The sequence below is a fragment of the Epinephelus fuscoguttatus genome, linkage group LG11 (assembly GCF_011397635.1).
Source record: "Epinephelus fuscoguttatus linkage group LG11, E.fuscoguttatus.final_Chr_v1".
Lineage (NCBI taxonomy): Eukaryota > Metazoa > Chordata > Actinopteri > Perciformes > Serranidae > Epinephelus > Epinephelus fuscoguttatus.
In genome coordinates this window covers 12,034,666-12,051,000 of record NC_064762.1, presented here as the reverse complement: position 1 = coordinate 12,051,000, position 16,335 = coordinate 12,034,666, and the positions used below count along the sequence as shown (strand labels likewise).

Sequence of the window (16,335 nt, the reverse complement as noted above, 5' to 3'; positions counted from 1 at the left end):
GCGAGTCACACGTAATCACACACACCAGCCAGACAACAAATTACCTTGGCACAGCTCCCCGTCCTAATGCATGCCTGACAGCTTTTTCAATGTGTAAAATTTCTCATTAGTTAACATGGCCACTGTGACACCTGTTGTTGCCCATGGCCCTGTGTTGACCACGGTGGTGCCGTCACTGTCATTCAGATAGAACACCTGTCGCATGGGGTGAAGTCCAAGTCTCCCTGGTACCCGGTGACTCTTCCAGTGACCACTGTAATTAATATGACACTGTTGCCACTGATGAGTTTGAACTCGTGACCTTTGGTGTTTATTTGATAGGCCAGCTGACCGCATGCAATCATGCCATCCACAGCTAATGTGGAGACTTTTCAATAATAGTCTGTACTGCCATCCAGTGGTCAGAACTGGTTAATACAAGCAGACTTGGAATTAAAGGCCCAGAGTTGCATTCACTTGCTACATTTAAACTCTGAATTATGAAGATGTATTCAGGTTGTTACACGTCACGTGGCTTTGGTTGGAAAGGGCCCGGAAGTGTGACACATTCTCTTGAGAGGAAAAAACATGTGCTCTGTTCTTCTGAATTAACACGATTATTATCTCAGAAAACTGAGAAATATTTTAATGGGAAAAAAAATCTGCTTTTGTTTTCTGAATTAATAAGGTTATTATGTCAGAATTCTAAGAAGAATTTTAATGGGAATATTTGCCCTGTTTTCTGAATTAACGACATAATAATCTTGTTAATTCAGAAAAACGAGAATTTACAAGGTAAAAATCTTGTTAATTCAAAAATATCTAAAAAAAAAAAAAAGATTTCTTTCTTAAAACGTTTTTTTCTCCTAAGTTTTTCTCTAAGTTTACTCAGGAAAAAGAGAAATTGATTTTTTTTTTTGTTTATATAAAACGGTCCCAGAATTAATGATAATATTTTCCTTAATTCGGAAAATCAAGAATTTTTTTTTTAAATAAAATTTGCTCAGAATTCTGAGATGATAACAATCTAGCCAATTCAGAAAAACAAGAACATATTTTTCCCATATTTAATAAACAATATTTTTATTAACAAGATAATAATCTTGTTAATGCAGAAAAAATAAAAATATATTTTTTCTGCATAAAACTTTTTTTTTTTTAATTCTGGGAAAATTACCTACTTAACTTGGGAAAACAGAAATAACTTTTTAAAATAAAACTTTGCAAAGCTCTGCGATAATAATCTTGTTAACTGAGAAAAAAAACAAAACTTTTTTTTAATAGAAGTTGTCAGAATTCTGAGATAATACTCTCATTAACTCAGAAAAAAACATTTTTTTTAACCATATAACCTTTCCCTGAATTCTGAGATGATAATAATCTCGTTAATTTAAATAAAAAGTCGATTTTTTTTTTTTTACATAAAACTTTTATAATAGAACCTTTTTTTCAGATTTCTGAGATAATAATCTAATTAACTCAGAAAAAAAACCACACATATTTTTCAAAGAAAACTTTTCAGAATTCTGAAATGATTATCATGTTAATTAAGCAAAACAGGACAATTCTCCTTCTTGAGTGAATATATTACATTTCCATATAAAAAATCACTATTTATTTATCCAGAGTCACACAGGATATGTGACAAAAAATACAGTTTTGTCATTGTTTTGATTTAGGTTAGGTGAGATTGTGTTATTAATCTGACAAACAAACAAACAAAATAAATACCCTCAAATCCCATGTACTATCTTTTTGATTACAGTCCTCATAAGAGGAGTTTGCTGTGTTAGATTAAAGTTTGCTCGGTTACATAAATATTTGGTCAGTATTCTATTAAGTTACTGTATTTTTGTGGACTGGTTGAGTGAAGAAGCACATCCTTCCCAACACTTTGTGATGAAAACATGACAGTAAGTTTTATTACACACCCAGGATATAGAGTTGTAAACTGGTGTAGTATGTGGTGTAAAGGTAAAACCTAATTTCCTGCAGTTCTTGAAGGCAGCATAATACCTCCTGCTGCTTTCACGGTGTCCTCCTCTTGTCGCATATTGATCCAGCTAGCTGATCGTTAGCTTTTGTGTCAGGATGTTGTCTGTGGTGTGTAAATGTTTGTCCGTACTTTCTGGCTAAAGGTATCCGGCATTTGGGGGCTTTAATGTTCCGTGCAGGTAATCTAAAAACCATCGGCAAAGCGGGAACCGGCTGGTAGGTGGTGTTTGAAATCACTGAGACGTAACATATTGTTCACGTCCACTCAACTCTCGTGAAATCAGACAGCTAGGGGAGCTAAAGCTAGCTATGCTAACTGGCTAGCTAGCAGCAACGCTCGTGTGAATATCGAAGGGGTTCTTCGTCGTTTATTTTCCAACGACAGTCGTTACAATTTCCACAATTTAAAGCTGTGAGTCTGCGTTTTTAACGGTAGTTAACGTTGGCTAATTATCTTTAGTGGCAGTTGGAGGTTAGTGTAGTTAACTTAGCTAGCTAACTAGCAAGAAAACGTTAGCTCAGAAAGCTGATAACAACCAAAACAGCTAGCTTAAAAAAGAGTAATATCAGTGCTAATTCCAGAGGAGTTTGCAAACTACAAGTCAGGCTTTTTAAACCAGATTTCTGAAGTTTTATTAACGTAAGTATTACGTAGTGAACTCATGGGTTGTTTAATAAAACTTTGCTCGACGACAAGAGATGAGTAATGGATAAAATGCGAAGAATTAGCTAACATGCTATTGTGAGTTCCACAGCTGCCCTTTCGACCGTTAGCCTTGTCAGTTAGCCTGCTCAACAGTGAAGCTAATTAACGTTATCATGCTAGGATTCATTGACAGTGATAGTCTCATACTTCCTACCCCAGTGGCAGTTTGCAAATCATCCCCCACCACACACACACACACACACACACACACACACACAGATTTTTCTTACGGCCTGCTATGCCAATAATTATCCCAGCATCACCCATAACTGTCCTGCACACACTGCTTATAGCCCCAATAAAATACAAGTTGCATACTTACACACTTGGAAGTGTCTCTGCATGTGACAAAATGTCTGAAGTAATGTCCTCTCTTCTCCACCCCAGGCACTTTCGCCGGACGATGGACGAGCTGGTCCATGACCTGGTGTCAGCACTGGAGGAGAGCTCTGAGCAAGCTGCCCGTGGTGGTTTTGGTGATGGAGGGGACCATGCCCTGGCCGTGGGATGTCTGCTGAAGAGGCAGGCTCGGAAGCGGAGGGGCAGGAAACGGCGCTCTGACAACCCACACCCGCCTTGGGAGACCGGTCACCTCAGTGAGGGCTCAGAGTCCAGTGTGGAGGAACACAAGGTGGGTGGATGGAGGGCAATGAGTCAGTGGTTACAAAGACAATTCATCACCCAGGACCTTTCGGTTCCTGTGACAGCCTTGTGAAAAAACTGAAATGTCCTTGAGGGAAAAAACACATCCAGAAATTTTGTTTTCTTGCTCACCCTGTTCTTTAGCAGAGTGCTCCTGATGGAACCTGACTATGTAGATGTGTCACAAGGAAAATCTTTCTCTGTACCACTTTCATCCCTGGTCCTGGTAAACAGTAAAACCGAGTTCAGCTTTTGGAATGCAGCAGTGTACACTGCATGACAAAACCCCCATGTTTGCTTCCAGATAGGGTCTTATTCGTCATAATGTGTCAAGTCAAAATATTATAGTTTGGTCTGCGTACCTTTTGTGATTTCATACTTCTTGTGTGGACAATGTTGCTCCTTTCTCATTGCCATGGCGTCCACCGACGATGGAAAAACAACTCTGATATGTCGCCGCATTTGCATTGCAGGGACTTCTGATCTGTTTTCCGCCACCTTTACCGCCTTATACTCGTATTACTTTCAGTTACAGTTCCACCTCGTTGTCGATCCAAGCAAAATCTCTGGTTTTACATTTCGCCATCTCCTGTTTTCTGTAACTAAGTTTACAACCACAGAGTAGGCAATTGCTTCCTGTTTACACCGGCACACAAGCCCAGTGTACGTGAATAGTCATGGCATGTTAGTATGGATGGAAATCATTTCTGAAGTGTTGTGAAAACACTTGTGTATGTGGAGATCATTTTTGTCTGAAAATACCATTTTAAAATAAAAATGTACTGGTGGAGATGTGGCCTAAATTTAGCCTCACTCAGATGAGGCGTTGGACTTATCAACATCCTCAAGTTTGTTTCTTAATTAAGTATCAGAATCACTGTCTGATATTCACCATGACGTGTGTTACAGGACTATCGTGCCAGCACAGGGGGAGTCTCTGCTGCCAACAGCCATGCCCGCGACAACAGTGACTCGGATGAACAACTTGGCCCCAAACGGCGCAGCCTTCTAACAGCTGATGCTGGACGTAGCAAGAGGCCGCTTTGGCCGGACGACTTGGGTGTCCTGGGGACTGCAGAGGGAACCCGCAGCCTTAGACGGAGACGTAAGGTCAAACGTATGGCTGTAGACCCACCTGCAGAGCCAGAGCCCCCCTCCTCCACCATGCTAGGGCCCCCACCTGTCCCCAAAGCCCGGCTTGGCGGCAGGCCGCACAGACTGGGTGCAAGTGATGTCAGGGGGGCCATGGAGCTGTGTGGAGGTGGACTGATAGGAACAGGAGGAGGGAAGAACAGGGTGAAGAAGAGGAAGCTGGCTCCCCACAGGCTGGGAATGGAGGCTGCAGATGAAGGTGTGGTGGTGGAGAGTGAGGACCCCATCTGTTCTCCAACGGAAGGGTCCAAGGACAAGATGGAGTTGGAGGAGCAGAAGGGCTCGGATGAGGACATGAGTGACAGGTGGTTAGTGTTTTGACTTTTGTTTTTTGATGCCCTGTGTTTCCAGAAGTTGCAACTGCTCTGTCTGTGCCTCTGTATACTGTGACATTGTGGGCCAACAGGTGAGGAAGAACTGGTCTGTGTTAGGCTGGGTACAAAACATCAACACTATGTGACAAAAATGTGTCTGTTGCTCCAACAAGTGTCAGTAACAGTCAGATATCAAAAGCTGGCATAGAGTTTTTATATAGCTTTTAGTCAGTCTCATCATCTTGTTTACTTACTGATCAGAAGGTTCCTGATTGGAATTAACATTTTGCCAGTAACCGAGAAGGGTTTTATAGGAAGGTGTTTTTTTGTTTGTGTTTAGACGACATGCAACATTTAAAAAGATTGGCATATGTTGATAAATATAAGAAAGGGTTGGTAGAAAAACATATTTATGAGGTATCAAATGTAGAATTTTGATATTGATACCAAAACACATGCAGCTTATTGGTGCTAGTATAACAAACTTAAGTACTGCCCCATGGTGCGTGAGAGCTAGCTAGTTGTCCTTTTAGTAGACGATAATTGACTTGTTATTGACATCCTTCTTGCAGGTTAAGTTAATTATTTCCCCCCATTTTCTGTGCTCCCTTTTTCAGTGAGACCAGCAGCGTCAGTAACAGCAGTGACGGAGGCCTCTACACCAATGATGAGGGGCGGCAAGGTACTTGTATATGTTTAAAGTATTGGTCGAGCTAAAAAGACGTGTACGCATCAAGCATACCATATGTTGGTTAAGTATTTTCTGCGTTTGATGAAATATGAATACATGTCACAGAAAAATTGGCTGTTGTCAAACCTTTGAGACATAATTTAAAAGATAAATTACCGGTGGGTTCTGTTTGAGTGCGTCTCTTTAGTCCTTTTTACACAGAGATCCCGCAGTAGGACTGCAACCAAGACCGTTTATTACACTGGCTTTGCTATTTTAAAGGAAACCAAACAAACCCAGAGATTTTTAGATAGCATGCCAGCATTTGGGGAGCAAAAAAAAAGGGGGGGGGGCCTTTTGACAACAGCGTCAGCCTCTGACGTGACATATACCACTTGCAATGGGCAGCAATTTCTAAACAATAGCAATGCCATAACAACAACAGTAATTTACCATCCCTTGAGGTCCCCAATAGCTCACCTGGTAGAACAGGCGTCCCGTGTACAAAAGCTGTGTCCTTGGGCTCGATTTCAACATGCAGCCCCTTGCTGCATGTTATCCCCCCCTTCATGCCATTGCTGTCCTATCAAATAAAGGCAAAAAAGCCCACCCAAAAATATCTCTTATGTCCTTATTTCATCCTCTGTCCGGGGAGTAAGGAGCTTCCAGACTTCATTGTTTTCCCAATATTTGGACATTTTCGTTTGCTGTTCTTCTGTGAATTGAGTTAGCTGCTAACTGCTTCTAGCTGCTGTTTAAATCTGCTGCTGGTGGGTCACATACATAACGTATTAAACATGTCACACCCGTCCCATCCTGCTGGCTTTCCCTCTTACACAGATATTCAGCTCTGTTACTATCTCTGCAAAATTGTAATTTGTAAAATACTAAGTGTGTTATCAATAGCCTACTTAGCTGGATGGCGGATGCTGCAATTATCAGCTGAAAGTGTCTGCTCCGTACAGCAGCAGAGTTGCAGCACAGAACTGTGCCAGAAGCAAACAGGGACCTTATGCGCAGGGCGACATTTATGGTCCTGTGCTACCAGGGTTACTGTGGCCCGAATGTTGAAGAGGCCAAGTGGATGATAGAGGAGGAAGCGGTCATCCTCAGGCAGTGAGCGCACACAGGGAGAGAAGAGGGAGATTAAGAGGAGGAGGGAGTTGCTGCCGAGTCCAAGTGCAGCCCAAAAGAAAAAAACACTTGTAAGTTTATTAAAGATAAAAGCAGGCGCTGCCACACCAACTGCTCCAATACCGTTTTGTTCAAAGTAAGGGGAAGATCTAAAGATCCAAATAAGCACTCTACTGAGCGTCATCAACGATTATCCTTTCTTGCGAAACGTCCCTTGTCATCTGTAACACTGATGTTGTGACAGAATTATTAACCAGTCAGAAAAGTTTCCTCACCATAGCATCTTTTACAAAAACAAAAAAAATGTGTAAGTATACAGTGAAAACATCTGCGGTGTTGCTCATGACCCCGGGGTCACATTTCCTCTGCCCTCTTGTCTTCCTCCAGCTGACGACGAGCAGAGCGACTGGTTCTATGAAGGGGAGCCAGGCTCCGGTTCAGGGCCTGGAGGTGCGTGTGGGATAGCAGGAGTGGTTCCTTGGTGGGAGAGAGAGACGGGGTCAGAGGAGCTGGATCTTGCTGACCCTGTTTTCAACAGCATCCTCACTGGATCCTTCCCACTCATGAGCCCTGGGGCACAGAGAGGTAGGCTGGAAACACACAGACGGTACACTCAAGAAAAAAAAGCACTCTAATGTTTGACTGGTAACATATTTTGAAAAAAGATAAGGGTTTGGAGATCAGTTGTAATCAGTGGCGATTGCTCTAAGACTGCAAGGGAAGCTCAGCTTCCCCTAAAATGTCAAAAAATAAGTGGTCAAATATGTACTCTTGTGTTTTCATGTCATTGACTAAGTATGCGCTAGAACGCGTTCAACTTTTGTTCAGAATCAGCTACTGATCACAGGTCACTGACGCGACTTTCTTCTCATTCATTCCCGTAGCGTCACAGTGCATTAAACAGTGGAGGCTCAGCGTCCAAAGACTTCAGTGGGGAAGCATAGAGTGGGTTGTTCCACTGCAGCGAAACTAGACAGTCATTGGATAAATGTTCGGTTTTGTCCCGCCCATCAGACGCTCAGCGTCTCTGGGGGTCTATGGGGCAGTGGGCTGGTCTTGGCTGGCCTGGACGCTGGGCTTCTGCATGATGATTGGATGATCTGTCTGAGGCTGAATCCCTTTTTGATTGACAGCGAAATGAGCGAATCAGCAATCTTGAAATATAAACCACCGGAGCATTTTTCAAGTTTCATTCCGTTGTTCCGAGTTGATCTGGAGACTTTTCCAATCCTCTTAGTGACTTTTTCTTTGTTAAAAATGACTAGCGACAAATCTAGCATCTTGTTCTGGTGTTATTGGAGGCTGTACTCGTGTTTGGAGACTCTGACTTCTGTCGCTCCGCAGTTACTGTCCCCAACGAGCAGCGGGTGCTGTGAGCCCCTCCACCGTCCCAAAGCACACACAGGCGGTCACACTAGCCTGCGCAGCAGCCCCAGAGGGTAGAATTTACGTATAAATAAACGGACACATTTTATGATGTAGGCCGAAAATGAGCTTCCCCTCCTTGAAAGACCAGCAGCCGCCACTGGTTGTAATGTACAGTCACATGCATTTGACAGTGTTGTTGCAGTCTCACTCATGGCCAGTAGGAGGCAAACACAAATTAAGGCAATGTTCAGCAGCATGGCAGGAGAGTGTTGTTGAGTAGTGAATGCAGAGAATAAAATCTCCTATCTTTAGCTGCTTTAGCTAGCAGTGCTAAATAGAAATAAATGATTTATACATACCAGATTAATTGTCACATAAGTATCCCAAAGAATGCAGTCCATCCTCAGTGGTCCCCTTATAGTGTAGCAGTAGGCATAATGAATTTATTTTGCTCACTGATATATCAAAGGACTGCTGCTCTTAAATGGTAGAATGATCAAACTACTCTTATCATTTCTATAATCATGCCCTGAGTTTTATCGCTGACGAACCGGCCCTGTTTTTGTCAGGGTTCCAGGCCCGGCTGAGTCGTCTCCATGGAAACCAGCAGGCATCTCAGGCGGGGCTGCAGGGCAGCTCCAGCCAAGGCTTCGGTGACAGACTGGGCAGACAAACCCAGGACTCCCACGAGTGAGTCTCATCCATTTAAAATGCTGTTGATTTCTTTAACTATTTAAGTTGATTTTTTTATTTTATGAAAGGTGTTGTAGAAGTAAAGTGGTTGAAACTGAGAAAAGGTGCCACCTGCGAGTCTCAGTTTTCTTCTAAAGTCAGTTCAGATTTAATTGTGTAGTATACACATTTGCTTTGCAGACAGCATAAACAACACAGCAGCATGTCCTTAAATAAGTACTAAAAATAATATAAAAGCAAAGTGAACTGGATTATAGATAAATTTCGTCATTTTCATGTTACCATTCCACATTTGTCCCAAGTCAATTTAAAGTATTAAATTGTAAATTCCTGCAATCTAAATGCAAGTAATGTTTCCAAGTTAATGTCTAAAAAGGTTCTTGGGTTTCTGTTAAAGTTTCTGTGATGGACAAGGGCCAACAGTTCACTTAAGGCAAGACTCTGTGATTAATAGCAGTCTGGTTTCTGCTGCCTTGATGGGAATTTGAGGGCCTTAATGACACTATTATATCTCCAACAGGCCTTGGTTTAGCTCAGGCTCAAGGAGAGAACATGGACAGGTGAGCCGTGTTCCTTTACTTCAGTTTTATCCCTCTCAAATGAAAGTTTAGATTTTGATCTGTTGTAAGGACCCAGTATAGAAGGCCCTCCAGGATTTTGCAATTGTAACAATGTTAAGTCAACCAATCCCTGTGAATTCTGTAAGACTTGGCAATTTTGTCCAGTCACGGCAACTTTTCTGAAATTTTGACAAATCCTTGTAGTTCATTGCCACAAATAGATTTTGCAGTTTTGGAGCTGTAACATTCATTAGAAGCACTGTTGAAATAAATAGATCGTTCGGTCATTTATAGCACCACACTGTCGAAGTGCAGTGCACAATATTGGCAAAGATGGAGCAGCAGAATGTTGGAAGCATTGAACTTAACTGTTCATTCTACTGGGTCAAACTTGCCTCTGCAGCAGCTGCTCCTCTTATCGATCTGATTTGATCAGCACTGAACGAATCGACAGATTAATTATCCACCTTGTGACTCACAAAGTGCTGCTAAAGAAAAAAAATAAAGAAAAGAAAAAAGAACTCATAGACAGCTCCTCCTAATTATTAAATGATATATTTTGGGCGGGGCAACACAGTGGTTTGAGTTGAAGGTGTGAGAAAGAACAGTATCAGTAACATTGTTAACACTGTGCTACATTACAGAGAAATACAAAACCGTACTAATGAAGCTTCATTAATATAGGCCTATATTTTATCTACAAGTGCACGTCACACACTGAGCGAGCCGCCTGTTAATGACGCTGTGGGCTAATGGGCATGTAGCTACTTCCATGTTTCAGATGATACGTCATGTTTGTAGTCGACCAATGAAGATGAGTTTACATATCACCTTGGGTTCATCCTTCACCTTCTCAAAATGATCCCACACTTTGGATTTCCTGCCCGACATGTTATTAACTAGCCTGTGGAATAACTGCAGGTACCAGCCCTGGAAATTAGGGACCGTACACATGACCTTTTTGGTCGATTAATGTTTGGTCAACTATCAGGGGGCAGCCCAGTAGTGTAGTATAAATCACAAATTCAGAACAATGCCATTTTATTTTCCTTGGAGCAACTTGCCACTGATCTTTAATTAATTATACAAAAAGCTATTTTTGCAATTTTCACCTGCTCCTACAAAGAAAGCCAGTGAAATCCTGGAGGGACTGAATATAGGTACGTGTTAAACACAGTAGTGTTATGTTATTCCAAGTATTGCTTACTAACGGCTTGAACATTAACTTAAGTTTTTCCTCCTCTTTGCCTCACTGCCACTTCAGTTGCATTGGGACCCGCGGTCAGACAGAGGGCATCGGAGAAGCTGTTCAGTGAAAACAGCCAGCAGGTGAGAACAACAGTTTAACTTAAAACACGGATGATTTATGACCAGAACTCCGACTCATTTCCTTTAGTACCTGCTTTTGTCTCTGCTGCAGTCTCATCGACATAACTCTCCACTGGTTTCACAACCTTTAGGTATTTTTCAAATGAAAAAGAATACTTTCCACTGTGTTATTTGAGATCAAACTAATGCTCCCATATTTTTGTCTCGCCTGGCTGGTTTTGCAGACAGACCAGCGGGCACCTCGGCTCTCTATGTACAGGGGATGTCAAGCGGAGGCGAAAGGCAGCCCCCCTCGGTTCCACCGCCCCCTCAGGTATTGGATGCAACCCTAGCTACACCTAACACACCATCTGGCACTTTTTGCCAACTGCCCCTTTTATTGTATTTTTGGCTCTCACTTTCTCGCTTGTTTTCCTCCACCTCTTGGTTGAGCTCAGTATGTTCACCAGCCTGCTTTCCTCATTGCCTTCTGTCTCGCACATACACTGATGTAAACACAAGGGACCGGGATGAAAAAAATGACGGTCACACTACGCATTTTTAAAAGAATTAATAGAGAGATGGGAGTCCCTCATCCTTCATATTGCGCCCTCTCTCCTCCTTTCTGATTATTAAACTGTGCTTTAGCTCTTAACCCCCTTTCCTCCTAAGCTTTGTTGGACAAGAGTCAGCTGGCTAGTCATGCTGTCAGAGCAGAGATACTGGATTAGCTCTTAGCCAGTAACACTTGTGCATCACCCCCCTCCTCCAAAACACTCTCTTTACCTCTGGGCCAGCTGATGCTTTTGGAGGAGGAAGGATGTGGTAGCAAAGCCTAATACTGTTAGGGCGCATTTCCACCAGATGATTGGTTTTGTATGTTGGTGTATAGGTTAAGTTTGATGCTCTTAAGTTGATTGCATTGCGCACAAAAAGGATCTGGTGGGAGCTAGTTAGTGGTGCCTCACATTTGATGATGATGAAGAAACACTGTGCCCACCCTCTGGTCTCCCCCTAGGTCACCCCTGTGAGCACTGAGCCACAAACCTCCTTTAGCATTGTTAAAGTCACAGTTAGGTCTGTTGGCAGTGTCTGCACAGTTCATGGTGCTCACATAGTTAACAATGCTTGAGGGGTTTGCGCCTCAAAATGAAGCAGCTTACTCACCGGGGCTACGTGGGGGCAGACCAAAGGATGGCCAACATCTTTTTGCAGCAACACTGTCCTGCCACTGGGATGGCATTACCAGTGGTAATCGCTGAATGCGCAGCACCTTAAGCTAGCTCTCAACCAACCCATGTGGTGCGCAGTGCCGAGTGGTCAGTGCTGATGTTTGCTGAACAGTGGAAAACAGAGAGTGGGCAACAGGCACAACGTTTCTGCATGTTAACATGGCTAACCGGCTGTCTGTCAGCAAAGCCAATAGAAAATACAATAAAAGGCAAGACATTTACAGCACAAAACATTAAAATTTCAACACCTCTAAATGGATAGTGCTTTGAAATGTGGCGCTGAAACTCACTGAGTCAATAGAATGGCAGTCTAAAAGGAAAGGTCTCTTGTATTTCATGTTTTTTTGTGTTTGTTTTTTCCCCCTACAAAATAAGCAGTTAGTTATTGGTTAGTGGGTGCCTGGCTATCGAAAGCTAAATTAACCAGAATTAACTAGTTTAACACAATGTTACTGACTCACAAGACTTGGACCAAGCTGTCAAACTCTGCGGAGTAGTTCTAAAATAAAACATAATTCAATGACCTCGCCCACTTCGTGCCTCAGATGTTTTGAAAAATAGATTTTGATGGATTGTTAAGATGAAATAGCAGAGTTTATGAGCATGCCACCAGGTGGTTTCCTGTTTGAAATGGCTAGCAGAGAACCAGAGACTGCCCAACTAGCAGCGTGTGTATCCAATCAGTAGCACTCCTTTGATAGGGTCCAGGAGAGAATTGGTATCCGCCTACTTTTTCATGTAAATTTCATGTGTTAATTTTTTTTTTTGTCCAAAGTGACACAATCAGTGATGCGTTGCAAATATGAAGACATTTAATATTTGCTCCAGACAGTGGTGTGGTGCTCAGGAACAGCAGGTGCTGACCTCACAGAAGGGTGGCAGCGAAGGCCTGCCAAACTCTCGTCCTGACAGTTTGGCTCGAACCCACATGGGACTTAACTGGCATGTGTGTAAATGAGCGTGCGGTTTCATCCTGTGCATCTTACAAATCAAGATTGGATTAAAAAGGGCAATAGGTCGGCATCTGTGACTGGACCGTGAACCTCCAGGAAGGTCGATGACAAAATGGCCAATGTCTGTTTGAGGCAGACTTGGGTGTACTCTTACTCACTGGATGTATTTGATTCAGGACTGTGGTGACTTACATTACTGTTATTCTCAGATGTATCAGAGGAACTGAACAGTTTTAATGGAGTGATGGTGTCACGAGAGAAAAATTCTTATATCATATAATCATTATACATGATTTTATATACAGAGGCAGTACCAGACTGTAGACAGATGAGCAACTGACTTCTTATTTTCATTATTTATTTATCTATTAACATTAAAAACATGCTCATTGCAAGTTCCTTAAGCCCAAGGTTCAAGGTTAACTTCATTGCACCTGAAGTGAAACATAAAGACAGAATATAAAGACGACACACTAAAACACAGAGCTAGAGCTGGTAAATGGAAATTCATACCAAGTAAACTACCCATATACAAGAGTGCAAATGTGTAAGTGTGCAAGGGAAGTGCAAGGAGTGCAGCCAGAGTGCTTTATTTGCTATTAAGTGTCTCAAAAGCACTTAGGATGGAGACATGAAATCTCTTGCTCCTCCTAACATCCTAAAATGACATCCTGAGGACAAAAGAGTTGATTGCTCTCAGGAAAAAAAGTCTTTGTGAGACATTGTTAGAGGTAGTGTCAACATTAAGGCTCTGACACATCAAGGCGTCGGTCGCCTGTCAGTGAGCCTCCGTCGTCCGAGTTGTTGCTGTGTGTCCCGCACAGTTGGCCCTCAGTAGTGGGCTTTTTTCCTCCTGATTCATTGTGTTGAATCAGTGATGGTGAAGGCAGAGCCCGTCAGTGAATGCAATCCCTCTGAAACAGAAGTGAGGAAAGTAAACAAAGAGCTAAAGCTAAGAGGGAGTGAGGTCAGAACAAAGTTGGTATATAAGGTAAGATAATTTTTCTCTTTAGCAGAAACGTTTCCTTATGGTTTGTGCTATTGTTCACTGGCAGCGCAATTTTTGTTTACTTTTTTTTTTTTTACTAATAAAACTCTCCATGGTATGAACAGTGGTTACATAACTTTCAAAACCAGCCACAACTCAGCCCTGAGCAGAGTGACGGTCCTCTATTGACCAGTCAACAGACTGCAGTGTTCACAGCTCCACCTTTTAGTACCAGATCTGTGTGCTAGGTACCCCAACAGAGGGGGGACCAACAATGGGGACAGTGTGGAATGGTTCCATTGGTACCATCCACAACTTTTCACAGTGGAAACAGAAAAAATGTGCACCAAACTGAACTGAACTGTACTGCTCGGTGAAAATGGGGCTTTAGACACAAGCCGTTAAAATCTCCCTCTATTCTAACTTGTGCCCTCTTCTTTCAGGAGTGGTCGGTGAGAATGCGCCTCCCATCCCTGACACGAACATGGGGAGCCGCATGTTACAGACCATGGGCTGGAGCCCAGGGATGGGCCTGGGTCCAGAGGGCAGGGGCATCACTGAGCCCATCCGGGCCACGCAGAGACCTAAAGGCACAGGTCTAGGTTTCAACTGAACACCTGGTTTGTGGATCCTGAACCTGACACCGGCTGGGACAAGATGCCTCGAGAGCTACAAGGAGCGAGGAAGATAAAAATGCTGCTCAGGGTGATGAACGATAAAAAACGGCCCAGAATAATCCAGACATGTGACTCATAAGAAGGGAAGGAATGAGGCTTTGCCTAGCAACAGAGTCTGTGATGAAAGAGAAACTTTCCCATATTGGGGAAACTGCAAGAAGCCTGGGATATCCACAGCAAAAGAGTGACGTGAAGGTGAATAAAACTGAGCAGGAGGAAAGACTTGTTGCAGACGTGTCCTCTCAAGAAGCTCCATGTTGGAGAAAATAAACTACATTGATGCCTCGTTGTTAGTCTGTTAAGCTGGCATGCTGCCTCAGCCCTGTTACCTCAGCTGCCATTGTCACTGGCCGGAAAACTGGGATAGTGATGACCATATACTGAGCCAATGACGACAGTGTGGCTTGTTCTCAGTCAGCTGTGTTGGTTAGTGAATTAACGAGAAATGGTTTTGGTCTGATATCGCACAAAAAGGCCGTACCTCAAGATTCATTTTAGGTTCCTTTTTAGGGTAATGAAGGGTACACTGTACTGGATGTGTGTTGGAATATGTAGATCGTTTCCCATCTGTTTTATTGTTCATTTAATGGAAGATGTCATGTCAGCAGAATGTTTTTATCTACCCAAAAACACAAAGAAAGATAAAAATCAAACCCACAATTTTCCCTTTATTTAGCACCACTATGTATGCATGCTGCAGCTGTGGCTTCTGCGGGGTCTGCTGATGTTTCAGAAGAAACACATTCAGACACGTGAGCTAAGGTCTTGCATACGACTAGCTTGAAAGTTGTATTTTACTCAGTTTAGGAACTTGAAACTGACATGTTTGTGCCGCATTTAGCCGAACATAACTGTACTCAGACTTGAAATACAGTATATGGAAACATGACTGATTGTCAGACTACAAGCATTTCAGCATCTCCAAATTCCAGCGGAAGAGAATTAATAATTTCGCTCTTTTCAATGTCTGCATAAATTAAAAAATGAAGGAATATTTCTGTCATAATACACACGTAAAGGTCCTACATACCGTTGTTTTACATGTGTTTTCACTTGATCAGCCTGACGTGAAAACACCTGTAAGACTTTGCAGGGCCTTTAACTAAAAACAGTAGAGGAAGTGCTACTTTAATTCCATTGTTGTATTAGTTTTAGCCCCATTGTCTTCTTGACTTCACTGTGATATTGTTTCTTGTGTTTATTTAGACTGGTGAGTAATATAACTTACCTGCAACCATAGATTATCCTGAAAACAGATTTGAAATTATTGTAAGTGCAGGTAGAGAGATTAAAGTCTAGAAAAACAAATTATGAATTAAAAATGTGCAGGAAGTTGTACTGTAACGATATTTGTTTCCTCTGCTCTGTTGTTGTAACCACGGAACACCAGATTTATGGTCTTGTGCCCCTCTAGGCCTGCTCAGAGAAGTGTGAGATATCAGTGACAGAAACAAGTATTAAACTCAGAGACTGCCGAAACTCTGTGGTAGTTGTTGTCCTGTGAGGCTGGTCTCACCCCCAAGTTCATTTCATTTCATTATTCATTTTGACTGGAGCCTGATCCAGGCTGGAGTTTTGAAGCCAATATTAATATAACATTTTGAGAGTCAAAAACAAAGGATAATTAGATTATCTCCCATGTGTGCATTTAAAAAAAGCAACCCTTAAAGGAATACTTCACCCCCAACATTATGATTTGTATATCAGTTACTCACTCTGTGTTACATTGTGTTTGTGAAGATAAATGTGTTTTTCTTAAATGCCTCCTCAGTGACTGAAGAATCTAAAAACTGAGAAAATTCATGATGAATAGAAGCCATTGGGGTCCATGTTTAACAACAGCAAAACTTTACCAAAACATCCATTTACAAACTCTCAAGCAGCTCATGCAGTATAATCCAAGTCCCATTTATCCATTCATATGCTCAGTACATCCCAAAAAGCCATTGACGCTGGAGAACTGA

General features: G+C 42.3%; 1 protein-coding gene across 2 annotated transcripts; it reads left to right on the top strand.

Moving 5' to 3' along the window:
• The first annotated feature begins 1,992 nt into the window (after nt 1-1,992).
• Nucleotides 1,993-16,058, top strand: gpatch2 (G patch domain containing 2). 2 transcript variants are annotated; one of them, XM_049589737.1, is made up of 10 exons: nt 1,993-2,190; nt 3,068-3,311; nt 4,232-4,779; nt 5,406-5,470; nt 6,980-7,177; nt 8,530-8,650; nt 9,174-9,213; nt 10,478-10,542; nt 10,767-10,855; nt 14,138-16,058. In XM_049589737.1, exons 1-10 carry the CDS (start codon nt 2,141-2,143, stop codon nt 14,305-14,307), a joined length of 1,590 nt encoding a protein of 529 aa, XP_049445694.1. In that variant the 5' UTR covers nt 1,993-2,140; the 3' UTR covers nt 14,308-16,058. The 2 variants fall into 2 exon arrangements, with proteins under 2 accessions (XP_049445694.1, XP_049445693.1); XM_049589736.1 differs by having other exon boundaries at nt 4,232-4,782.
• Nucleotides 16,059-16,335: the final 277 nt, after the last annotated feature.

Coding starts and splice junctions, on each gene's coding strand:
- gpatch2 (XM_049589736.1), top strand. CDS start 2,141: ATGTTCCGTGCAGGTAATCTAAAAACCATCGGCAAAGCGGGAACCGGC. Junction 2,191..3,067: donor GGCAAAGCGGGAACCGGCTG/GTAGGTGGTGTT, acceptor TCTCCACCCCAG/GCACTTTCGCCGGACGATGG. Junction 7,178..8,529: donor GAGCCCTGGGGCACAGAGAG/GTAGGCTGGAAA, acceptor TGTTTTTGTCAG/GGTTCCAGGCCCGGCTGAGT.